The following is a 27,470-nucleotide window of genomic DNA, read 5'->3' on the forward strand; positions in this document are numbered from 1 at the left end:
ATGGTTAGTGCGAGGTGCAACTTCCAGAGGAGTAATTAATAGACTCCTGATAACGTGCTCTGTCTTACCACACGCGACTCAATAAAAGATTCTGGTTTGGATAAGTCAAAGAGTTTGGTCGATTCTTTCATGAGGTATAAAGGACCAAACACAACAGAATTGATTCTGTGTCATCGGCGAGTGCTGAAGATTTAAAGGTAGCGATTTAAGTGTTAACATTAGGCATTCGGCTTGAAGACCAGTCTGATGAACTGCAGCCTGAGGCCACCCTATGCGTAGGAAAATGCTGAAGCTTGAGATGGATGGTCTAAGGGCTCCCCCACCAGCTTCAGATGTCCGGTAAAGGAGGTGAGAATTGGCGGCTGTTTAAACAGCAGTTCGAACTTTAAGATTGAGAGGGTAATAAGCCATACATGTGAATGATCAGTGCTACGTGAAAGTTCCAGAGGAGTAATTAGTAGACTCCATGATAATGTTCAGATTGCTATCTTGCCACACGAGACTCAATAAAATATTCTGGTTTGGTGGATTCCTTTGTGAGGTATAAAGCACCAAACACAACAGAATTGATTCAGTATTATCAGCTCAGTTTGAAAAGGAGTGTTCTCACTGGAGGAAAGAGCTAAAACATGTTGGCTGCCACAGTCAAACTGCTGTCTTCTTGGGGACTATATCTAAGAGAACTTGATGAGTCATAATTGTCAACCAAAAGAGGTAATTTCTTAGTCTGCCTTGAATATCTTAGTGAATTTGATGAGCTTGTCAAAGACCATTTGAAAAGTTATCAATATTGTGGCTCAGGAAAGACTAACATTTTTTTTTCATTTTCACATTTTAGAAAATGATGCAACAAAATTACAAAATAATACATTGCAATAAGCAAAGAAAAAGCAGCTCAACACACATGAGTACAGAGAGGGACAGGAGAATAACATCACAACTAGCTCGATACATTCATTGGACATAACTAGATACCTACACAGTCCCACTAGAGACCAAGAGAGAAACAGGATGAAGCCATGAAAACATAGTACAAAATGGTGCACGCCCTCCCTCGTCGGGTCAGCCTGCAGCTACCATGAGAATTCAGAATCAATTTTCCATGCCATGTTTGGGTGTGCACCAACATAAATCCCCCTTAATTCAAACAGCACCAAAGGTACCAACGGCCGACCACACTCTCCTGTCCCCAGATACCAAACCCATCTGCACCCATGCAGGAATCAAGCATGGATTCTTCATACTCACCCTTCCAAAAAATGAAGAAAATATGTGAAAACCCCAGTTCTAAGGAGATTAGACATATACCACAGTTTAACTTAACCCAATCTCAGACCCAGTGCAGAACCAACATCATTCCATGCAATTGTGCAGACAGGACTGGCAACTGCATGTTTGCATTATGATCAAACCTTCAGGGGCTCCCATGAAGGAAAAAGAGCGATCGAGTTAGAACTACCGGAGCTAACCCATAGGCTCAAGACAACACCTGCCGTCCGCCAATGAAGTAGACAATAGGTTGCACTGAAAAAGCAAAACCCAACATTTTAGGGTGTCTCTAATAAGTGCATTTGAGAAGGGACATGCAAAGCTCCCAGGGACAACAGGATACTTGCCACAGCGTCGGACCTGGCCGAGCCCAGCACATCCCGTCACATTGGAATTGATATTCCTCGGACCTCCAGCACACCCCACAACCTATACTCTAGCCAAACATCACTTCCAATAGATCCAGGGCAATGCACTGTCCCCACTTTTGCTAAGAAGAAAAAAGGGATAATTCCATCAGCCCCGGCTGGGAAGATACCGTCACCAAAGAGAAGAAGAATCATCAAGATACCCAACAATTGGGTGTGTTGGGAAGAAAGGCAATTCTTCCCTCCCTAGTCCATAGATACATACATAGAAAATAGAAGCAGGAGGAGGCAACTTTTTTCAAACATTAGGAGGGTTTTGAACGTCGTCGTGGCACCGGCGGAAGGGAAAGAAATAGGTGGTTGTGGCATTGGACGCCGAGAAGGCGTTTGACCGGGTAGAATGGGGGTACTTGATGGCAGTTCTGGAGCGGTTTGGGATTGGACCAAGATTTGTGAACTGGGTAAAGCTGCTATATAAGGAGCCAAAGCAAACAACATCACCTCGAGGTACTTTTCTCTCCACCGTGGGATGAAGCAGGGATGTCCTATGTCCCCCCTGCTTTTTGCACTTGCGATTGAGCCATTGGCCATTGCATTAAGAAGTTCGGGAGCATGGAAAGGAATAGTCCGGGGGGGATAGAGGATAGGGTGTCCTTATATGCCGACGACTTGCTGTTATATGTGTCGGAACCGAGTGTGTCGATAGGGGGAATATTGGAGCTACTGCGAGTATTTGGGTCTTTCTAGGGGTACAAGCCGAACATAGACAAGAGTTAGTATTTTGTGGTGTCTCGGCCGGGGGTGGGGGCAGGGTTGGGGGGGCTGCCATTCCGTATGGCAGGGACTCACTTTAGGTATCTGGGAGTGCAGGTTGCCCGGGAGTGGGGGAGACTTTGCAGGTACAACATCTCTAGTTTGGTGGGGAGAGTGACAGCCGATTTGGCAAGGTGGGATGGTCTCTCTCTATCACTGGTGGGTCGGGTACAGGTGGTTAAAATGAATGTGTTGCCACGATTTCTGTTTATTTTTCAATGCCTAACGAATTTCCTGCCGAAGGCTTTTTTCAGGGAGATTAAGGGAAGGATTACCTCGTTCATATGGGGAGGGAAGGTAGCCAGAGTGAGAAAGGTGCTGTTACAGGAGGGAAGGCAGGCAGGGGGTTTGGGTCTTCCAAACCTGATGTACTACTACTGGGCGGTGGATGTGGAGAAGGTGCGGAGCTGGGTCAGAGGGGTTGATTCCCAGTGGGTCAGAATGGAGGAGTGTTTGTGCAGGGGGTCGGGACTGAAAGCACTAGCAACAGCGCCGCTCCCGATAGCTCCGGGGAAATACTCAGGGAGTTCGGTAATAATAGCTTAATTGAAAATCTGAAGGCAGTTTCGCCAACACTTCGGGTTGGGGACAGGGTCAAGGGAAATGCCGATTCGGGGGAACCAAGGAGGTGGGATGGAAATTTCCAGAAATGGGAAGAGAAGGAGATTAAGACACTAAAAGATGTGTTTGCAGGATTGAAGGAGCTGGAAGTGAAGTATGGGCTGGAACAGGGAGAAATGTTTAGATACATGCAGGTTTGAGATTTTTCCAATAAGGAGATACAGAGCTTCCCGGAAGAACCAGCCTCCACATTGCTGGAGGAGGTACTGACGACAAGGGGATTGGAGAGGGGGGTTGTGTCAGCGGTGCACGGAGCTATTTTGGAAAAGGATAAGGTACAACAGGAAGGGATCAAAGCAAAGTGGGAGGAAGAGTTGGGCGAGGTTATTGAGGAGGGGGTCTGGTGTGAGGTGCTCCGGAGAGTAAATGCCTCCATCTCATGTGCGAGGTTGGGGCTGATACAGCTGAAGGTGGTATACAGAGCACACCTCATGAGGGCGAGGATGAGACGATTCTTTGAAGGAGTAGAAGATGTGTGTGAGTGTTGCGGCGGCGGGGGGCTGCTAATCACGTTCATATGTTTTGGTCCTGTCCAAAGCTAGAGGACTACTGCAAGGAGGTTTTTAGGGTAATTTCCAAGGTGGTGCATGTGAAACTGGACCAGGGTCCCTGGGAGGCCATATTCGGGGGTGTCGGACCAGCCAGAGTTGGTGCAGAGGCAGATATCGTAGCCTTCGCCTCATTGATCGCCCGAAGGCGGATCCTGTTGGGATGGAGTGCAGCCTCTCCACCCTGTGCCCTGGCGGGGGGACCTGTTGGAATTCTTGACCCTTGAGAAGGTTAAGTTTGAACTGAGGGGAAGGACGGAGGGGTTCTACAAGTCATGGGCATTATTCATTCTGCACTTTCAAAAACTGGATAACATCGAACATTAGTTGGGGGGGGATGGGTGGGAGTGTTGGGGGGGAGGGGGCTGTCTGTCTTAAGGGTGACTATGGGTAATCCCTGATTCCTTTTTGTCATTTGTTTATGTAAACATGTAGGCTAATGTTTGGGGGTTGGTAGGAGAATGGGATCGTTATTATTGTTCTGGGGATTTACATATTTGTTGCTGATTATTGTTTATTGTTGGTGGGTGTAAGTTTGGGAGAAAATGTGAAAAATGAGAATAAAAATATTTTTGAAAAAAAAGCATTGCAGCAAATTTTTAAGCTCATTCAGGAACTCGTCTCCCACGTCTGGCCAAGGATTGGGCTCACAAACACACCTTGCCTGGCCCCTACCTCCTAAACAGAGGATTAGATAGGGTGGACATTGCGAGCCTTTTACCTCGGATGGTGATGTCCAGCACGAGGGGATATAGCTTTGAATTGAGGGGAGATAAATATAGGACAGATGTCAGAGGTAGATTCTTTACTCAGAGAGTAGTAAGAGCGTGGGATGCCCTGCCTGCAAAAGTAGTGGACTCGCCAACACTAAACGCATTCAAATGGTCATTGGATAGGCATATGGACGATAAGGGAATAGTGTAGATGGGCTTTAGAGTGGTTTTACAGGTCAGCGCAACATCGAGGGCGGAAGGGCCTGTACTGCGCTGTAATATTCTATATTCTATGGATAGATGACACACCACGCAGCAGGATCTCAATGAAACATAGGCAGGCATTACCAGGGAAAGTGCTCTTTCGAGTGCAAGAACTCTCTAATGCGTCTCCACCGTTCTCCTAAGGATACTTCTTCATTCTTCGAAGTGAGCTCTAAGAGCCTGCACTGCAGAGCTGAGATCCTCATTCAGAACAACACTATGAATGGCTGCCATCATCCGGATGCTCTGGATGGCCAAAGAAAGAGTCCGTTCAACATCACTGCAGGCTGGGCCCCACACCAGTCCACTCTGAGAACTACGATCAAACGAGGATTTTTACAACTTGTCTTTGCTTTTCTTTGCAAATGCACCAATCAGGGTCCTCCAGAGACATAGTGCAAGCCATGAATCCCAAGAAAAAACAAATATGAAATGTGCATCAGGATAAAATAAAGGATTATAAGAGTAGAGACATTGATCGTGAAAATGCGACTACTCGCGTGCTCATATCAGATGATCGTCCTCCCCCATGGAAGGCCAACATTTTAACGCACAGAAACTATGCCAACTTCACCACAGCATCTCAGAAACCAATTCCAGAATAAAAGGTGCTAAATACTATCCCATAATAGTTGAATCAGCACCAAATTTGAGTCATGTGGACCAATAACATTAATTTTAATATATATGACCAGCGATGGTGAAGTTGCAGCGCGATTTCTGTTTTGTCAAGCTACAATCCCAAACTTCCGAGTGTCTGGAAACAACAGCTTTGGAACTCATTGCAAATTTAGATTTAGACATCGGAAATTGTCATGGGTAGATCTTCGTTAATGCTGCATATATAGCACGAAAATATTCAGGCTCACAATCAAGACTGAACAATGCAAGCCCCAAGGCCTTATTTATCCCATCTTCCAGTCACTCCTTGAATTTAATTTGCAATGCTGCAGCTGAATCCTGTGTGAAAGGTGTACATTTTTTTCACTTTATTCAAAACTTGTTTTGGTTTCCACACATCGGTGGAATATGTTGCTGTCACTCTTGGAGCAGGTACAGGGAAAACATTGATGGCCAAAATGAATTTGTGACACTAGATGATCTGCTCATGCAGATGTTGTTTTGGCTATGAAACTGAACTTTGTTGATATGAAGTAAGTAAACCCTATTAAACATAGCCAAATTAAATTAAGCAAAACCCACATGTGAAAGCTAAAGCTATTTTGCTGTTTTGTGGAACCGTTTACATCAAACAATTAATCTTGTCAGCAAATTGCTGACAAGTGCTGATACAACTTTATTAAATGCTGCACAATTGTTACCCTCAGTTAAAAGTTTTGTCATGGAAGCTCAAAATGACTGTAGCTTAGTGGAAGCAGAGGCACTAACATGAACAAAAAAATAAAGTCCCTCTGAAAATGAGAAGTGTACAAGATGCAGCAAGTTATTTTTCAGTTGTACTGGAGAAAATGAAGCCACTTTAACAGGAAAAGAGAAGACCATCGTTGATACTGTGACACAATAATGTTGCAATTGCAGGGTAGAAGTGAGTTTCTGAACAACATGTTGATTTAGTTTGTTTGCTTTTCGACAGAAATTTGAATGAGAATGCTAAAAGCCACCGCAATAAGAAATTAAGTGAATTCTACAGAAGGACATAAACACAAATCTTATTGCAGGTGAAGTGAAACAATTTGTTAATTTCATCGATAATAATGAGCTTTGTGCTTTGAGATCACTGGCTGATTTGTACAGAATTGTATGTGATGGTTTGCAGGCAGGTTTTCCAAATATGGAAACCATTCTGAAAATATTTTTATCAATACCTGTCACAAATGCTTCCAGTGAATGTTCTTTCTGTGCATTGAAAAAAGAGTGAAAAATTATTTACGAAGTATGATGAGTCAGGAACATTTGACAAGTTCTGATACATTGGTGATTGAAAGTGCGTCATTACAAGATTTTACCTACGATGATGTAATTGATGGTTTTGTGAAGAAAAAATGTGGAAGAATAGTTATCAAAATTACCATGCCAACAAAGGATGAAGCAAGAAAATCTTAAAAATATGTCCCTCTTATGTATTCTCTTGTTTAAATACTGTTTTTGAAAAGGGACCCTGATTTGCTGGTCTGATATAACTGCTTTTGGTTACATGTAGCTAGTTCTAACCACCATTCCCCATCGCTCGTAAGACTGGCTTTCAGAAAGTCTCTTCTAGCCAAAGTGACGCCACTGATATTGGATTTGGACTCACTGGACATTTTCTCCAGCACTGGATTTTTTCTGGCTTATTCTGTCCTGCACTGGCCTGTGCTGCAGTCATGTCGTCAGCTGATTTTTCCATCTCGGTGCTCATCGGCCAGCTCCATGTTTGCTCGCCTCAAGACACACAGATTACATTTTTTTTTTAATATATATTTTTATTAAAATGTTTAAACATTTTTAATACAAAACCTACAAAAAAACAGAATAACAATTAAACAGTAAGAGTCCTCCCTCATCCCTCCAATTTTCACTTACAAAAATAAAACTTAGTTACTAAATCCCCCTACCCACCCTATCCGCCCCCCCTCCTAACAACTAACAGTAACCAGCTCTTTAAAGTACAATATGAACGGCCACCATCTGCGGTAAAACTCTTCCACGAACCCTTTAATGGCAAAACCTAGGCGAGGCGCTTGGCGGTGTAATCGACTCCAGGCCACGAGGATCTGCCTCCTTCTCCACCCAATTGCGTTTCCCGATTCTGGCGTCAGCCAATGGAGAAGCCAACCCCACATCTTTCGCCGGGATAGCACTGCCTGGGCCTTGCTGAACCTAGCCTGTCTACCAGCCAGCTTTGCTCCAATGTCATGATATATCCTGTCAGTTCCCCTCCCATTCACAGTCCCGCTGTGCCCTGGCCACCTCAGGATCTTTTCTTTGTCCTGGAACCTGTGCATCGCATAATCATTCAGTGGCAGCTCCCACTCTCAGCTTCTGCCTCAGGGACCTCTGGGCCCATTCCACCTCTGGGGCCTTATCCAACACCTTCTCATCTATCAAACTGGTCACCATCCTTGCGATGTAGCTCGCAGCACTCGATCCCTCCACTACCTCCGGCAGACCCTGGTCCTCCACCTTAGACCGCACCGGCTTGCACAAATCCCTCAGGATTGCCATCTCCATCTCCAATTACTTAATACGGTCATAATACCGCTCCCTGCATCTCAAGGCACTTTTCCAGCATTACAGCATCCAGCAAAGAGATGTCACTGCCCCCCCCAATCGCCTTTGACCAGTCGTTCTGCATTTCCTTCCTTTGCTGCCAAAACCCTTCTTTGATGAAGTTCATCAACTGCTCCATTTGCAGGTTTCCCGTCAATGACGACTCTTCCCCCTCCATCATATTCGTAATTGGTCACGAGTCACCTCCAACCCTTTGCCAGGTCTTTAACTGTCTTTAGCCGGGTCTGATAGCCCGTAAACATTCCCATCAGGGGAGAACGTCTTCCCCTACACTCTCCTCTCCACGATCCAAAACTCAGATAAAAATTGCCAAGGTCAACACCTTCAAGCTGGAGCCTCTCTGCCTCCGACCACTCACTCCATAGTCACCACCGGAAGTCCTAGATTCTCTATTGTAACATGTTAACATGTGGGCAGCACGGTAGCATTGTGGATAGCACAATCGCTTCACAGCTCCAAGGTCCCAGGTTCGATTCCGGCTTCGGTCACTGTCTGTGCGGAATCTGCACATCCTCCCCGTGTGTGTGTGGGTTTCTTCCGGGTGCTCCGGTGTCCTTCCAAAGATGTGCAGGTTAGGTGGATTGGCCATGATAAATTGCCCATAGTGTTCAAAATTGCCCTTAGTGTTGGGTGGGGTTACTGGGTTATGGGGATAGGGTGAAGGTGTTAACCTTGGGTAGGGTGCTCTTTCCAAGAGCCGGGGCAGACTCGGTGGGCTGAATGGCATCCTTCTGCACTGTAAATTCTATGACATAACATTATTTCTTTTATCATCTCATAGGATTTGTGCTGCATACTTCTGGCTCTCAACTGATAGTGCTGCCACACAGCATGTTATTGGGATCAGTGACTTTTCACTAATATTCTTAATCACTCTTAATCACTATTCATGGGGCAGCACGGTAGCACAAGTGGGTAGCACTGTGGCTTCACAGCGCCAGGGTCCCAGGTTCGATTCCCCGCTGGGTGACTGTCTGTGCAGTCTGCACGTTCTCCCCCTGTCTGCGTGGGTTTCCTCCGGGTGCTCCGGTTTCCTCCCACAGTCCAAAGATGTGCAGGTTAGGCGGATTGGCCATGATAAATTGCCCTTAGTGACCAAAAAAAAAGTTAGGAGGGTTTATTGGGTTATGGGGATAGGGTGGAAGTGAGGGCTTTAGTGGATCGGTGCAGACTCGATGGGCCAAATGGTCTCCTTCTGCACTGTATGTTCTATGTTCACTCCATCATGTTGTGCCTTGCAGCTGACATAATTTAATTTAAATTCCGACTGTTTATTTCCCTTTCTTAGGGACATTTCATTGCATTTGTCGGCTTTACTATGATTTTTTCGCTCATCTATTCAACTTCCAAATATATTCAGGCAGCTTTGTATTTGACATTCCTGTTCCCTGTTGAAAAAAGGCACTGATTCACTGGGTATCAGCAGATTAATTATCTCTATACATTTTAATTTCCCTTGATATAATCTTTGTGGATGGACAGTACAAAGAACAGTAACACATGTACCATTATAAGAACATAAGAACATAAGAACTAGGAGCAGGAGTAGGCCATCTGGCCCCTCGAGCCTGCTCCGCCATTCAATTAGATCATGGCTGATCTTTTGTGGACTCAGCTCCACTTTCCGACCCGAACACCATAACCCTTAATCCCTTTATTCTTCAAAAAACTATCTATCTTTACCTTAAAAACATGTAATGAAGGAGCCTCAACTGCTTCACTGGGCAAGGAATTCCATAGATTCACAACCCTTTGGGTGAAGAAGTTCCTCCTAAACTCAGTTCTAAATCTACTTCCCCTTATTTTGAGGCTATGCCCCCTAGTTCTGCTGTCATCCGCCAGTGGAAACAACCTGCCCGCATCTATCCTATCTATTCCCTTCATAATTTTAAATGTTTCTATAAGATCGCCCCTCATCCTTCTAAATTCCAACGAGTACAGTCCCAGTCTACTCAACCTCTCCTCATAATCCAACCCCTTCAGCTCTGGGATTAACCTAGTGAATCTCCTCTGCACACCCTCCAGCGCCAGTACGTCCTTTCTCAAGTAAGGAGACCAAAACTGAACACAATACTCCAGGTGTGGCCGCACTAACACCTTATACAATTGCAACATAACCTCCCTAGTCTTAAACTCCATCCCTCTAGCAATGAAGGACAAAATTCCATTTGCCTTCTTAATCACCTGTTGCACTTGTAAACCAACCTTCTGTGACTCATGCACTAGCACACCCAAGTCTCTCTGAACAGCGGCATGCTTTAATATTTTATCGTTTAAATAATAATCCCGTTTGCTGTTATTCCTACCAAAATGGATAACCTCACATTTGTCAACACTGTATTCCATCTGCCAGACCCGAGCCCATTCACTTAACCTATCCAAATCCCTCTGCAGACTTCCAGTATCCTCTGCACTTTTCGCTTTACCACTCATCTTAGTGTCATCTGCAAACTTGGACACATTGCCCTTGGTCCCCCAACTCCAAATCATCAATGTAAATTGTGAACAATTGTGGGCCCAACACGGATCCCTGAGGGACACCACTAGCTACTGATTGCCAACCAGAGAAACACCCATTTATCCTAACTCTTTGCTTTCTATTAATTAACCATTCCTCTATCCATGCTACTACTTTACCCTTAATGCCATGCATCTTTATCTTATGCAGCAACCTTTTGTGTGGCACCTTGTCAAAGGCTTTCTGGAAATCCAGATATACCACATCCATCGGCTCCCCGTTATCTACTGCACTGGTAATGTCCTCAAAAAATTCCACTAAATTAGTTAGGCATGACCTGCCTTTTACGAACCCATGCTGCGTCTGCCCAATGGGACAATTTCTATCCAGATGCCTTGCAATTTCTTCCTTGATGATAGATTCCAGCATCTTCCCTATTGCCGAAGTTAAACTCACTGGCTTATAATTTCCTGCTTTCTGCCTACCTCCTTTTTTAAACAGTGGCGTCACGTTTGCTAATTTCCAATCCACCGGGACCACCCCAGAGTCTAGTGAATTTCGGTAAATTATCACTAGTGCATCTGCAATTTCCCTGGCCATCTCTTTTAGCACTCTGGGATGCATTCCATCAGGGCCAGGAGACTTGTCTACCTTTAGCCCCATTAGCTTGCCCATCACTCCCTCCTTAGTGATAACAATCCTCTCAAGGTCCTCACCTGTCATAGCCTCATTTCTATCAGTCGCTGGCATGTTATTTGTGTCTTCCACTGTGAAGACCGACCCAAAAAACCTGTTCAGTTCCTCAGCCATTTCCTCATTTCCCATTATTAAAACTCCCTTCTCATCCTCCAAAGGACCAATATTTACCTTAGCCACTCTTTTTTGTCTTATATATTTGTAAAAACTTTTACTGTCTGTTTTTATATTCTGAGCAAGTTTACTCTCATACTCTATCTTACTCTTCTTTATAGCTTTTTTAGTAGCTTTCTGTTGCCCCCTAAAGATTTCCCAGTCCTCTAATCTCCCAGCAATCTTTGCCACTTTAAATGCTTTTTCCTTCAATTTGATACTCTCCCTTATTTCCTTAGATATCCACGGTCGATTTTCCCTCTTTCTTCCGTCCTTCCTTTTTGATGGTATAAACCTTTGCTGAGCACTGTGAAAAATCGCTTGGAAGGTTCTCCACTGTTCCTCAACTGTTCCACCATAAAGTCTTAGCTCCCAGTCTACCTTAGCTAGTTCTTCTCTCATCCCCTTGTAATCTCCTTTGTTTAAACACAAAACACTAGTATTTGATTTTACTTTCTCACCCTCCATCTGTATTTTACTATTTATCATATTATCATACTATTATCAGGCAAATATCATAATTCACTGACTACATTAACAAGTTCTTTACGCAGCTGTATTGTTCAACTTACCCACTTTCTGACTTGACAGAAATATAGCCAGGTTCATTGCGTCGTCTATAATAAAATTTTAAGCAAGTTAGGGAATTAATCTCATGCAGAGATTTCCATATCAGCTGTTTATCACTTTCACCTACAATTGAAGAACAGAACAAAACAGGAGTGTATTTAATTGAACAGCATGACTATAAACATTACTCAACAGACGTATTATTCACAATCTAAAAGGTAATTTACAAAAATACAATTGAAGGAAGTGGAACAACCTCTGTAGAGAAATGCAGTTTTAGTTTCAAACTTACATGAAATTACTGAAAGTGCTGCACTGTCAGAAGTTTTCAGTGAAACTTTAAATGGAAGCCCCATGCGCATCCATTATATTGTTCAACAAAAGAGCAGGGAAGTTTTCCCAATATCTCCATGAACATTAACTTACATTTCTGGATTTTTTTGTCCAGTGACATTACCTGACCACTGTGCCAACATTTCAAGGATTTATGTCAAGTCTGGAGATCATTCTGTGCAGCATGGGGTAAATGGTCACTTTCAAAAACACAGCAGTGGCACCCACCATTATTGAGGCTCTACCAATAGTTTGAACAGTTCACATTGCTACACAGAAGCTCAGTGGCTACAACAGAGGGTTCACAATGCCTCTATGGAATCTTTGATGTCTGCTGTGTTGATTCTTGTAGCTGATATTGATAGAGTGCTCCAGAATGTTTCAACAGTCCTGCATTCTGTTTTTCGGCAAAAGATTGGTAGTCGGCCCGCAATGCTGAAGAAAATGCCAGAGGAGTCATATTCCTCGAGTGAAACATTTTTCAATGCTGTACAGATGGTGCCACCCCACCTTCCCCATCCTCCCACAACCCCTCCCCCCAGCCCTTCCCCACCCTCACACCTCCCCCCCCCCCAGTGCCTCTGTGATCCTCAACCTGCTTAACCTTCCATGCTCTGCCGCTACATCTAGCTGTGTCCCCAAGATGCACAACACAGATAGAGGTAGCCTGCTGCCGACCCCGTCCCATAGTCTTCGATGTTCTGGCGGGCGTCCCCTGCGGCCCAGTTGCCAGTGCACCTTATTCCGGGTGCTGAAAAGTCGCACCCTTGTCAGGGGGTGGAACTTGGGGCCGCCGGCACCACTCCTTAAGATGATTCTGGATTGGCACCCAACACCCCATCTTCACGGCCAGTACCCTTAGGGACCTGGGGGTCACCTTGCGATGAAGGAGCAGCTAGATTGCACCCGGCTGCCCCTCCGTCTCATGGCTCTGTCGACCCTGGCGGCTCCCAAATGTCTTCAACATGGTGTCAACGCCCTCGTCGATGCCTCTCAGTGACTGGGACATGCTCTAGAGCATCCTAGCAATGCCTACCTCCAATTGGGATCCCCCCTCCAGCAACTGGAACATTGCCGAGGCAATGCCCAACTGATACTGGGACATGCTCTGCAGCGGCTCATCAAGGTTCACCTGGGACTGGGGCATGCTGTCAAGGCACTCAGTCATGGCCGTTACTGACTGAGCCACACCTTAGACACCACCACCCATGCTGCTGACGTCATGCACCAAGCTATCCACTACGATCCCCACCCTATCAATATTGGCTGTGGTGTCACGCATTTCCGGCACTAACTCATGCGCCCATAGTCTCTGGATTCCTCCAATTGGTTATGGACCTGCTGGAATGCGGTTGGCATCCCCTCTGATTATGACTGCCACATCCTTTCAACTGCATCAGCTCCAGGAAAACCTCGTCCAAAGGCTCAGCATCTGACTGGGACCCAGTTGGGTCCTGGGATCCAGCAAATCACTGACTGCTGTCTCACCTGGGCATCCCTGCCTCCACCTGATGTGATTTAGCAACTGTGAGGTGCTCATCAGAATTTGCCCCTGAAGCCTGACCACTACTGTCGCCCACCCAGGTGTGTTGCTGCGCTGGTGGAGGGTGGGAATGACAGCTGTGCTATGAATGCAATAGCATCCTTGGAGCTCCCCTCTGAGGTATTCTCATGGGAGGCAAGGGAGGGGAGGTGGGGGGGGGGGGGGAGAGAATGGGGGAACCACCCCTAATGGGCCTGCACCATCAGATGGAGATCGTGTGGGGGAATCGACATGTGGGAGGGATGGGTCAGTCTGTGTGACATTAACAACTCATATGTGGCAGATCATCTGGGTGGGTGCCAGTAGATCCTCACCTCTCCGCCTTATGCCAACCTCAACGTTGGTGACCGATCTGTCCTCGGCCACCCCAGTGATCTCCCACCCACCGCCCGTCTGGTCTCCCTCCCATCTGTTGTGGGCCAACATCTCCTGCAGGGACATATAGGGGGCATCGTGGGTTGCATGCTTCATTCATCGCGGAGGTTGGGGAAATGGGGTATGGGAGAGTAGGGAGAATAGGGAGGGGATGGGGAAAATTGAAGGGATGGGGAGTTTGGGGGGCTGGGGACTATGGGAAGGTGGCGGGGGTGGCACTGCTGGGCATGAGTGCGCTGGGGAATAGTACAGGGCTGAGCAGGGGTGATGCCAAGCGCATGCTCAGGATGGGAGCATGGTGACAGGTGCGGTGCCAGGGGCCCGGTGCCCACCCACCCATGTGGCCCACACTTGCTTCTGTCTTTTCATACTGCAGAGAAACATTGCATGTAAGAATGTAAGCATCTTCTACTCTTTTCTTCATATCTGGATGATGAGCACCATGATCCAACACTAATCCTTTCACCGGGTTTGTCACTCTCGGATATGTGCTTCATCTCCATAATCTCAACCATGAAGAGATCAATGGGTTCATTTAGATTCTTCAGTGCTTGATCTTCCCAAGGGACTGGGTGCCAGTCCTTCTGATGATGCTCTACAAGCTGATGGTCGCTAACACTTCCTCCCGGGGCAATGGCTGCCCTCCAAGCCCCTCAGGGAACCAGAGCATCCCATCTGATCTCGACCATGTCCAACAATCTGGCCAGGTCGGAATTGCCCGAATTGTTGGGCTGGTCTCCTTGGTGGCATGGCTGCGAACTGTGTGGGGTTTGTTCTGCGGGATAAATTTAAGTGCTTCTCCCCCTTGTTAACGTGGACCTGGCAGCATGGTCCCAGTGAATCACCCAGCAGAACCAACATTTGTAGCCTGAAGCCTGTGGGGCCTCATTAAGTGGACCAATTAACGTTTGATACTGGCGATGGCCTCATCGGGTGGAGTGGCACCGGTTCCCGCTCGCTACCACACTTAGAAACCTTTCTGTTAGATTGCGCCCTATGTATGGGTAAATACTGGTATGGATCTCAAAAAACAAGAACAAAGAAAAGTACAACACAGAAACAGGCCTTTCAGCCCGCCAATGCTGCCAGTTGTTCCAATGAGAACAAACCAAATGTGGTGAATGTAATTCACACTGTATTGTATTGTGTCCTTGTGGGCTCTGTATTCACACTGTATTGTATTGTGTCCTTGTGGGCTCTGTCTGTGAGCCGTTGCGAGGCTCTGCCCACTACCGGAAGTATAAAGTGCTGCAGCCGTGTGAGTCTGCTCTCAGTTCTTCTGGTCGCAGGCAGGCTCAGTTGTAAGTCTATTAAAATCACAGTTCACTTCCAATCGTGTTCCAAGTGAATTGATGGTCACCTCACCAAGTTTATTTAACCTCTCCTCATAACTAATTCCCTCCATACCATACAACATCCTGGTAAATCTCTTCTGTACTCTCTCAAAAGCCTCCACATCCTTCTGGTAGTGTGGCAACCAGAATTGAACACTCTATTCTAAGTGTGGCCTAACTAAGCTTCTATACAGCTGCAACATGACTTGCCAATTTTTATACTCAATGCCGTATGCCTCTTGGCTTCCTTCTCCTACGTGGCCACTTTCAGTGATCTGTGGACCTGTACACACTGGTCTTTCTGCCTGTCAATACTTTTAATGGTTCTGCCATTCACTATATATTTCCTATCTGTATTAGACCTTCCAAAATGTATTATCGCACATTTGTCCGGATTAAACTCCATCTGCTATCTCTCTGCCCAAGTCTCCAACCGATCAATATTTGGCTGTATCCTCTGACGGTCCTCATTGTTATCCGCAATTCCGTCAACCTTTGTGTCGTCCGCAATCATACATATCAGGGTAGTTACATTTTCCTCCAAATCATTTATATATACTACAAACAACAAAGTCCAAGCACTGATCCCATTTTGGAACTAGTCACAGCCCTCCATTCAGAAAAGCTCTCTTCCATTGTTATCCTCTGGCTTCTATGACTGAGCCAGTTCTGTATCCATCTTGCCAGCTCACTTCTGATCCCATGTGACTTCACCTTCTGTACCAATCTGCCATGAGAGACTTTGTTACAGGCCTTACTGAAGTCCAATTAGACAACATTCACTGCCCTACCTTCATCAATCTTCTTTGTCACTTCCTCAAAAAAGCCAATCAAGTTAGTGAGACATGACCTCCCCTTCACAAAACCATGCTGCCTCTCGCTAATACATCCACTTGCTTCCAATGGGAGTAAATTGCGTCTCAAAGAATCCTCTCCCATAATTACCTGGATTATCCTTGCTCCCCTTCTTAAACAAAGGAACATTGACTATTCTCCAATCCTCTGAGACCTCACCTGTAGCCAGTGAGAATACAAACATTTCTGTCAAGGCTCCAGGAATTTCCTCCCTTAACTCCATCAGTGTTCTGGGATAGGTCCCATCAAACTTCTCTACCTTAATATTTTAAAGAGGCCAACATCTCCTCCTTTTTGATCTCAATGTGCCCAGGCTATCTGCACACTTTTCCCCAGACTCACCATCCACTAAGTTCGCTTTCGAATACAGATACAAAGTACTTATTTAGTACCTCACCCATTTCCTCTGGCCCCAAGCACAGATTCCCTCCCCTGTCCTTGAGTAGGCCAACCCTTTCCCAGGCTAACCTTTTGCACATTATATACATATAAAAAGGCTTGGGATTTTCCTTAATCCTGTTTTCCAATGAATTTTCGTAACGCCTTTCAGTCCTCCTGACTCCTTGCTTACGTTCCTTCCTACTTTCCTTGTATTTCTGACTGAAACATCTGTGGAGAAACACCCCGCAAAATTTACACAAAATGAAACTTGAAAATGTTTCCGTTAAGTCGTGCCCAACATGTCATTTTCTCAGAAATCATGTGCAACTTGCATAAAGATCGTCTTGTGGCCAATGCAGAGTGAGAGAGTGGAATTCCATGCATTGATGAATACTCAGTTATCATATGTGTGTTCTGTGTGTGTGCAGCTAAATCAGAGGTCCTGGGCTGGATTCTCCACTCCAGTGGCGGATGTTCTGCCGGTTGGTCAATGGGGGTTTCCCATTGTGGGGTAGCCCCACGCTGTCAGGAAACCCCCGGGCTGCCAGCAAAAGGGAGCATCCCAACGGCCGAGAATCCAGCCCTGAATGTGTCTCTGACAGACCCCTGGAAGGATCTGGAGCCAAATATATTGAGGGTGGTGGTGAACTTGACAGCCTAATAATAAATGCCCAGCACACAGGAGGCTACAGATGCCTTTAATCACTTAAAGTGGCATCCCAAAACTTCTAAGATGCTGGTGTTCAGTCACGGCAAGAAAACTGAGCTTCTGCTGTCGATCAAGTTTCGTGGGCCGTGTCTCATGTGACTTGCAACTCTCAGCTGGTTCTCTAACTACTGTTGCCTCCTCTGTTGGCCATCTTTCTTCTGTGCTACTATAGTTCTGTGGATGGTGTTTCTGAGTGCTTTTGTTGGTTTTCTTAATCCTCATCTGCAGTCACATCTCAAGCAGCAGAAGTGCACCCATTCTGATGTGATGGAGCAAACCTTCAAAGTTCGGAATGTAAGCTCTAAATTGCAGGAAATATTCTGTCAGCAAGAACATAGTGAATAATTATTTTCTCATGAACAGATAATGAATTAGCTTCAAATATATCCAATAAGCCCATCATTAAGAAATTATGTTACATATGACTCCAAATGAGCAACTCACATATATTAATCAGAAACACATCTCCCCGAGGCTACTTAGAGTTTATGGAGCTCAAAAGAACTGCAAAACTAGTAGATGTTTGAGCTGTTTTCCAATTTCGCCAGTTATAAATCAGCATCTCCAACTTCCAGTGACGGGGATGTACTGAGCAGTTGTACATCAGATGGCTCTCCTCCAGAATACAGAAAAATAGGCACTTTTTGACAAATGTAGCCCAAAAATCCAGACTTATTCTACTCTTAAACAGAAAGGGAAGAGAAAAAGAACAATATGCCAACAAGCAGTAGCAGAAGAGGCCGCAGGAAAGCCAGAAGTAGTGGAAAAGGCCAGGAAAAAGCAGAGAGGGAGACCGATGACGCGGACACCGGGCTCTCCCCATCTTCTCCCAACATGGAGGGGGATGGAAGACATTCCTAACCAAGAAATTGACCGCAATGAATGAAGACATCAAAATGGCGGTAAAGATGGCAGTGGCGGAGGCGCTGGTCGCCAGATAGCTCTCGATGGAATGGGAAGAAGCTGGAGGCTGAGGGGAAGACAGCCCAGGAGCTCAAAAAGTCATCAACCAACCAGAGCGACAGGATTGTCGCCCTGGAACAGAGATAAAAAGGTTGGTGGTGACCCAAGGGAGCCTGAAGGGGAAAGTCGAAGATCAGGAGAACCTGTCTCGGTGGCAGAATATTTGAATAGTGGGCCAGCCAGAGGGGATTGAGGGCAGAGCCTTGACTGACTATGTGGCCCAGATGTTAGGCAGCTTGGTCGGTCGGGACAGCTTCCCCAAGCCACCCGAGATCGTAGGGCCACAGATCACTCCGACCGAAGCCCAAGGCTGGAGAGCGGTCAAGGGCGATAATCAGCAAGTTACGCAGGTACCAGGATTGGGAGAGAATCATGGGCGGCACGGTAGCTCAGTGGCTAGCACTGTTGCTTCACAGCGCCAGGGACCCGGGTTTGATTCGCAGCTTGGGCCACTGTCTCTGCGTAGTCAGCACGTTCTCCCCGTGTCTCTGCGGGTTTCCTCCGGGTGCTCCGGTTTCCTCCCACAAGTCCCGAAAGACGTGCTTTTTAGGTGAATTGGACATTCTGAATTCTCTCTCTGTGTACCCGAACAGGTGCTGGACGGTGGCGACTGGGGGAATTTTCACAGTGACTTCATTGTAGTGTTAATGTAAGTTTATCTGTGTCGACAATAAAGATTATTATTGTTGTGGCCTGTGATTTGTTTTGCAGAAGACCTTGTCAGCCAAGAGGGACGTGTCCAACCTCCATGGGGGGCATTGGGCACAGCCTCTCTCCAACCTCAAACCCATATAATGTGGAGTATGGTTGGAGGTTATAATCACAGAGTACTCCGCGCTGACTATTTTTGGAATCATCGATTTCCCCACTTCAAAGAAGTTGATGTGAGTGTAGACTTTATGTGCTGGTGAGAAGAATGAAAATTCTTTCTCACTGGATTTAGGAACCGCCATGGTCCACTGCCCCCATCTGCTCCATGTACCCAGTTCCTTCGCCATGCCTGTCCTTTTCCCTGTTCTGGGATTTGATCTGTCTGTCGATGGGTCCTTTGCACAGTTAAAGTACCCTCCCACGATCAGTCGGCACAAATCTGGATTTCTGCCATGGTCTTCTTTATAAATTCCGTGTTATCCCAGTTGTGCACATTTACCAGGGCTACTGGTGCCCTGTTGAGGACACCGCTGACCATGATGTACCGTCCCCCTGGGCCTATAATTGTCTTTGTCGCCATGAACATCGTCCTTTTATTTATCAGTACGGCTACTGTCTGTAGGCCTCTCCCCGTAACAGTCTTCCTCAGGTGCATCTCTTGAAGGAAGACTATGTCGACTTTCAAACTTCTCAGGTGGGGGAAGACTCTGGCTCTTTTCACTTGACCATTAAGTCCCCTAACGTTCCAGGTGATAATCCTGGTAGGGGTTTCTGTCACCCCTGCCTGCGGAATCAACCATACTTACCTGCTGGATGAGCCCCTGTACTCCGAGGTTTCCCGGAGTTCGGGGGCCATCCAAAATGGCTGTGGTCACCTTTCTCACCATGAGGTCGGGCCCTTGCACTCCGTGGTTCCTTTTGTCAAAGGACCAGTCAACATGCTCGCCAATTGTGTGTACACCATATGGGTGAACCCCAGCACTCTGGAGTTTCACTTTGTTTAGGAACCCTCCAAAGTGGCTGCTTACGGTGCCATCTTATTCCTTCAACCAGAACCTGGCCTGCTGATGCCAGTCTGGAGCCCTTCCCTTCTTTATCATTGTGCTCCTCCATGGTCCCCATTTCTCCCCTCTGTCAGCCTTTCTACCATTCCCCACCCCCTTGTGCCCATTCTCCTTATTCACCCCCTTACCTTCTCCAACCCTACCCCTGCCAGCCGCTCCCCTCTCTGCTGGGTGGTGCACCGTGGCCCCCCTCTCTTTCATCATCCTGGTGCAGCGGGACACATAGACAGAATCAGTGGGAGGATGGCTTGTTTGTGTGATGTGTTGGGCTGAGTTCACCACACTCTGCAGTTTCTTGTGAATTTGGGCCGAGCAGTTGCCATATCAAGCTGTAATGCAGCCGGATAGGACTTAAAATAGTCCAAAACAAATTCCGCTACCTGGGGATCCAGATAGTCCATGATTGAACATGGATCCACTGGTGAAATCTGACTAGTCTTGCGGAGAAAGTAAAAATGGACTGACAGAGATGGGACGCACTCCCGCTTTCCCTGGCGGGAAGAGTGAAGATGATTAAGATGAACGCACTGCCAAGGTCCCTCTTCCTGTTTAGATCCATGCCAATCTTCATCCCCAAGGCCTTTTTCCAAAAAATAGACAGAATGATTATGGTATTTGTGTGAGGGGAAAAATCCAAGAATCACTAAGACAACATGGCAAAGGAGAAGAAGCATGGGAGGCCTGGCCCTCCCGAACATGCAATACTACCACTGGTCAGTCACGGCCAAGAGAGTGAGGAGTTGGGTAAAGGAACCAAAAATGGGATGCATGAGGACAGTGGAGTCCTCCTGCACGGGAACAAACCTCTGAGCCCTTGCCACGAAAGCACTCCCATCCCGCCGGCAAAACACTCAACCAGCCCAGTGATAGTAGCAACACTATGAACCTGGAACCAGATGAGACAGCATTTTGATTTAACCGAGGTGTCCACCATGGCCCCCGCCTGCGGCAACCGCAGGTTTCCACCATCCATGCTAAATGCCACCTTTAAGAGGTGGAGACAGATTGGGGGGGGGGGGGGGGGGGGGGGGTACACAAGCGGTGAAGGACTTCTGCACAGGGGGACAGACATGCAATCTTAGAAGTACTGACGGAGAGACAGGAACTCCGACATTTACAAGTCAAAATCTTTCTCCACAAGGAAACGCCGAGGTACCCGAGGGCTCCGAGATATACAATGTCGGAGGTGCTACTGGACACGGACAGTATGGAAAAAGGGAACTATGGGGACATATACACACGACTTTTAGAATGGGTACACTCCTCATTGGATGGAACAAGGGAAAAATGGGGGGAAGAATTAGGGCCGGAATTAGGGTGGGGACTCTGGAGTGAAGTACTGAAGAGGGCTAACTCCACCTCCTCCTGTGCAAGGCTGAGCCTCATGCAGCTTATAGTGGTGCACAGAGTATACCTGACAAGAATCCGAATGAACAAGTTCTTCCGGAGGTGGAGGACAAATGTGAATGGTGCCACGGAGGCCCGGCCAACAGCATGCTACTCTGCTCTTTTAAATTCAGACCGATAATTCAATATAAGTTAACCAAGCCAAATGATTACACCTGCATTTTTTTATGACAAAGAAACACAAAATAGACAGAGGCATTTGGCAATAAAATGTAGATGTGTAGTATTATGCATTAATAAAGTGTACGGTAATAATTTTCCTCCTCCAACTTTTCCTGCCAACTTTCTCCACTCTTGGAAGTATGATTCTTCACTGTAATGCATGGGCACTGGTTACTGTCTATATTTGGGCAGCACGGTAGCACAAGTGGCTAGCACTGTGGCTTCACAGCGCCAGGGTCCCAGGTTTCGATTCTCCGCTTGGTTACTGTCTGTGTGGAGTCTGCATTCTCCCCGTGCCTGTGTGGGTTTCCTCCGGGTGCTCCAGTTTCCTCCCACAGTCCAAAGACGTGCAGGTTCGGTGGATTGGCCATGATAAATTGCCCTTAGTGACCAAAATAGGTTAGGAGGGTTTATTGGGTTATGGGGATAGGGTGGAAGTAAGGGCTTTAGTGGATCGGTGCAGACTCAATGGGCCGAATGGCCTCCTTTTGCATTGTATGTTCTATGTTCTACCTCACTCATTAGCTCTTCCTCAAGTGTGAACTGCAGGATATTTGTCAGATAAGAAAAAAACAGGCTGTTTAGCAAGGCAATATTAACTTGTTCAGCAAGCTAGAGGCCTTATTGGACAGAAAAGCAAATCATTGTGGATGCTGGAATCTCTTTGGCCTCAGGTGACATGCGAGACTGCTGGGCTGAAGTGCCAGGAGAATGTCAGGTAAAACAGATGAACTTAGAGCTTGGATTAGTACATGGAATTATGATGTTGTTGCTATTATAGAAACTTGGTTGAAAGAGGGATAGGATTGCCAACTAAACATTTCAGGATTTTGATGCTTCAGGCATGATAGAGGGGAATATAAAAGGGGTGGAGGAGTTGCATTATTGGTTCAGGAGAATATCACAGTTATGCTGAGGGAGGACACCTTGGAGGGTTCAGACAGCGAGGCAATCTGGGTAGAGCTCAGGAATAGGAAGGGTGCAGTCACATGTTGGGGGTTTACTACAGACCTCCTAACAGCAATAGGGAGATAGAGGAGTAGACATGCAGACAGATCTTGGAAAGATGCATAAACGTGGGGCAGCACGGTAGAACAAGTGGATAGCACTGTGGCTTCACAGCGCCAAGGTTCCAGGTTCTATTCCCAGTCACTGTCTGTGCGGAGTCTGCACGTTCTCCCCGCGTCTGTGTGGGTTTCCTCCGGATGGTCCGGTTTCCTCCCACAGTCCAATGACGTGCAGGTTAGGTGGATTAGCCATGATAAATTGCCCTCAACGACCAAAAAGGTTAGGAGGGGTTATTGGGATATGGGGATGGGGTGGAAGTGGGGCTTAAGTGGGTCGGTGCAGACTCGATGGGCCTAAAGGCCTCCTTCTGCACTGTATGTTCTTTGTTCTAATAGGGTTGTTGTGGTTGGTGATTTTACCTTTCCCTAAATTGACTGGGACACACTTACTGCTGGAGGCATGGATGGAGCAGATTATGTAAGGAACGTCCAGGAGGGTTTCTTGAAACAACATGTAAATAACTCAACTCGGGAAGGGGCCATATTAGACCTGGTGCTGGGGAAGGAGCCCGGTCAGGTGATCGATGTTTCAGTAGGAGTTCATTTCGGTAACAGTGATCATAATTCTGTAAGTTTTAAGCTGCTTATGGATCAGGACAAGAATGAAGGTGTTAGACTAATTGCAACAGCATTAGGCAGAATCTGGAGAGTGTTGACTGGCTGTTTGAGGGAAAATCAACATCCAGCATGTGGGAGGCTTTCAAATGGCAGGTGATTAGAATTCAGGACCAGCATGTACCTGTGATGATGAAAGTTAAGGCTGGTAAGTATAGGCAACCCTGGATAATGAGGGATATTATGAACATTGTCAATAAGAAAAAGGAAGCATTCGTAAGTTCTAAAAGGCTTAGGACAGATGAAACCCTTGAAGAATATAAAGGAAGTTGGAACAAACTGACAGTAGGAGTTAGGAAGGCTAAAAGGGGCCATGAAATGTCGTTGGCAAACAGGATTAATTAAAATCCGAAGGCGTTTTGTACATATGTAAAGAGGAAAGAGTGTAGCCAGAGAAAGGGTTGGTCCTTTCAAGGAAATTGGAGGGAATCTGTGTACAGAACCAGAGGAAATGGGCGCGATACTCAATGAATACTTTTCCTCAGTATTCACCAAAGTGAAGGGCTTTGTGGATGAGGAGCATAGGGTAGAGTGTGTAGATATTCTGAGTCATGTTGATATTAATAAAGAGGAGGTGTTGGGCATCTTGAAAAGCATTAAAGTAGATAAGTCCCCAGGGCCTGATGGGATCTATCCCAGAATACTGAGGGAGGCATGGGAGGAAATTGCTGGGGCCTTGACAGTAATCTTTGTATACTCATTGGCCACAGGTGAAGTTCCAGAGGATTGAAGAGTAGCCAATGTTGTTCCATTGTTTAAGAAAGGTAGCAGGGATCATTCAGAAAATTATAGGCCGGTGAACCTTATGTTATTGGTAGGGAAATTATTGGAAACAATTCTTAGAGACAGGATTTACTCACATTTGGAAACAAATAGACTTATTAGTGATGGACAGGTTGATTTTGTGAAGGTGAGGTCGTGCCTCACTAATTTAATCGAGTTTTTCGAGGAAGTGACAAAAGTGATAGATGAGGGAAAGGTAGTAGATGTTGTACACATGGACTTCAGTAAAACCTTTGACAATGTACCTCATGGTAGACTGGTATAAAAGGTGAAGTCACATGGGATCAGATGATTGCTGGAAAGCTGGATACAGAACTGGCTTGGGCACAGAAGATAGGGGGTAGCAGTAGAAGAGTGCTTCTCTGAATGGAAGGCTGTGACTATTGGCTTTCCACAGGGATCTGGTTCTGGGACCTTTGTTATTCATAGTGTATATAAATGATTTGGAAGAAAATGTAGCTGGACTTATCAGTAAGTTTGCAGATGACATAAAAATTGGTGGAGTTACGGATAGTGAAGAGGATTGTCAGAGGATACGGCAAGATATAAACTGGTCGGAGTCTTGGGCGGAGAAATGGCAGATGGAGTTTAATCTGGACAAGTGTGAGGTAATGCACTTTGGAAGGTCCAATGCATGTAGGAATTACACAGTAAATAGTAGAACAATTACGAGTATTGACAGGCAGAGCGATCTGGGTGTACAGGTACATAAATCACTGAAAGTGGACATGTGTGTAGATAAGGTGGTCAAGAAGACATACGGCATGCTGGCCTTCATCAATCAGAGCATTGATAATAAAAATTGGCAAGTCATGTTGTGTACAATTCTGGTCGCCACACTACCAGAAGGATGTGGATGCTTTGGGAAGGGTACAGAAGCTATTTACTAGGATGTTGCCTGGTATGTAGGGTATCACCTATGAGGAGGGGTTAAATAAACTCGGTCTGTTCTTATTGGAACAACGGAGGTTGAGAGGAGACCTGATAGCGGTCTGTAAGATTATGAGTGGCATGGACAGAGTGGAAAGTCAGGTTCTCTGTCTTCGCGTTGGAGAGTCAAGTACTAGGGGACATAGGTTTAAGAGGCGTGGGGGAAAGTTTAGAACTGAGGCAACTTGCAAGGCAAGCTTTTTACTCAGAGGGTGGTAAATATATGGAACACACTGCCAGGGGAGGTGGTGGGAGCAGGTACAAAACCGTCATTTAAGGGGCATCTAGACAAATATATGAATAGGGCGGGAATGGAAGCATACAGACTCCATGAGGGCATACGATTTTAGTTTAGGCAGGGACCATGGTCAGCACAGGCTTGGAGGGCTGAAGGGCCTGTTCATGTGTTGTATTGTTCTTTGTTCTTTATCTCAGCTGAGTACAGGTAATCTCACGTAACGTCCACTTATCTTTCTGCTTGAGACTTGTTGCAATTGGGATGGCATTGATAGCAGTGATATGTTCCTCTTGCAGGATGTGGGAGCTCAGAAAGAATTCCGTTGTCCCTGATGACTACACCTGTGGGAAGTGCAATCAGCTGCAGCTCCTGGGAAACCGAATTAGGGAGCTTGAGCTGGATACACTCAGGATCATCCGGAATGCTGATCACTTTAAAGATAAGAGTTTTAGTGAGGCGGTCACACCTAAAGGGTAGGCAGAGAACAGCTGGGTGACCACCAGGAAAGGCAAAGGGAGCAGGGAGAGAGTGCAGGAGTCCCCTGTGGCCATTCCCTTGTAAACAAGTATCGTAATTTGGATACTGTTGGGTGTGAAAGTAGCAGTAGCCAAGACACTACGGTTGGCTCAGAGGCACAGCGGGAAAGGATAAAGGTAATCAGGACTGCTGTGATAGGAGACTCGATAGTTAGGGGGACAGACAGGAGATCCTGTGGCTGCAAATAGGAGTCCAGGATGGTGTGTTGCCTCCTGGATGCTAGGGTCAAGAATACCTCTGAGCACCTGCAGAACATCTACAAGGGGGAGGGGGAGCAGCCAGACGTTGTTGTGCATGTTGGCAAAAATGACATAAATAGAAATAGGGATGAGATCCTGATGAGTGATTATAGATAGCTAGGAAAAAGGTAAATAAGCAGGATCTCGAGGATGGTATTCTCCTGATTACTTCCAGTGCTACGTGCTACTGAGGGTAAGCAGAGGAAAATATGGCAGATGAATACGTGGATAAAGAATTGGTGCAGGGGGTAGGGTTTCAGATTCTTAGATCATTGGGATCTTTTCTGGGGCAGAAGTGACTTCTTTAAGAGGGATGGGATGCTTCTGGATGAGAGGGGGATCAATATCTTGGGGGGCAGATTTGTTCGTGCAATAAGGGAGGGTTTAAACTGGATTGGCAGGGAGGTAGGATCCTCAGAAGCAGGGAAGTAAATGAGGGGCTGGAAGGAGATGCAGTACTCAGCAACGGCAAGCTGAATAGACAGAATAGGCACGAGCATGGCAGGGAGTGGGGTAAACCTGTTGGATTAAATTGTATCTATTTCAATGTAAGAGGGCTGACAGGTAAGGCTGATGAACACACGGCATGGATAGATATGTGGGACTGGGATATTTTAGCCATAACTGAAACATAGCTAAGGGAAGGACGGGACTGGCAGCTTAATGTTCCAGGGTACATGTGCTTTAGGTGGGACAGAGGTGGAGGGAAGACAGGAGGAGGAGTTGTAATTTTGATTAAGGGGAACATCACGGCAGTAGTCACTGATTAAATAACTGAGGGATCATCTGGAGAGGCTTTGTGGGTGGAACTAAGAAATGAAAAGGGGATGGTGGCCTTGTTGGGGTTGTACTATAGGCCCCCAAATAGTCAACGGGAATTAGAAGAACAAATATGCAGGGAAATTGCGGAGACTTGTAGGAGTAACAGGATTGTCATAGTACGAGATTTTCATTTTCTTAACATAGACTGGGACTACCATAGTGTTCAGGGCTTAGATGGGATAGAATTTGCTAAATATGTTTAGGAAAGTTTATCAGGCTGTATGTGGGGAGCCTACTCAGGAAAGGGCAAAACTTGATCTACTCTTGGGAAATAGGGCAGGGCAAGTGACTGAGGTGACGGTGGGGGACCACTTTAGGACTAGTGACCGTAGTTCTATTGATTTTAAAATAGTTTTGGAAAGGGACAAAATTGGTCTCCAGGCGCAAATACTTTCTTGGAGCAAAGTGTATTTTGATGGAATTGGACAGGAGCTTGTAAGGGTTGATTGAAATAGCTTGCTGAAGGCAAAGGGGCTTCCGGCAAGTGGGTGGCCTTTAAAAGTGAAATAGCTAGAGTTAAGTAAAACCATTGAACCCCTGCAGTGCAGAAGGAGGCCATTCAGCCCATCAAGTCCGCAACTGCCTATGAAAGAGCACCCCACCCAAGCCCACACATCCACCCCATCCCCGCAATCCAGTAACCTTACCTACCTTTTGGACATTCAGAGGCAATTTAGCATGGCCAATCCACCTATACTCTGCACATCTTTGGACTTTGGGAAGAAACCTGAACGCCCAGAGGAAATCCAAGCAGACAC

At 46.3% G+C, this 27,470-nt stretch overlaps 1 protein-coding gene across 1 annotated transcript in view; it reads right to left on the minus strand.

Moving 5' to 3' along the window:
* Nucleotides 1-27,470, minus strand: part of LOC119971595 (low choriolytic enzyme-like) — a 312,743-nt gene that overhangs the window by 168,213 nt on the left and 117,060 nt on the right. The window contains exon 6 of the mRNA XM_038807374.1: nt 11,707-11,827. Within this exon, the coding sequence (XP_038663302.1) occupies nt 11,707-11,827 (121 nt within the window). The remainder of the gene's footprint in view (nt 1-11,706; nt 11,828-27,470) is intronic.

The sequence above is a fragment of the Scyliorhinus canicula genome, chromosome 9 (genome assembly GCF_902713615.1).
Source record: "Scyliorhinus canicula chromosome 9, sScyCan1.1, whole genome shotgun sequence".
NCBI classification, from domain to species: Eukaryota; Metazoa; Chordata; class Chondrichthyes; order Carcharhiniformes; family Scyliorhinidae; genus Scyliorhinus; species Scyliorhinus canicula.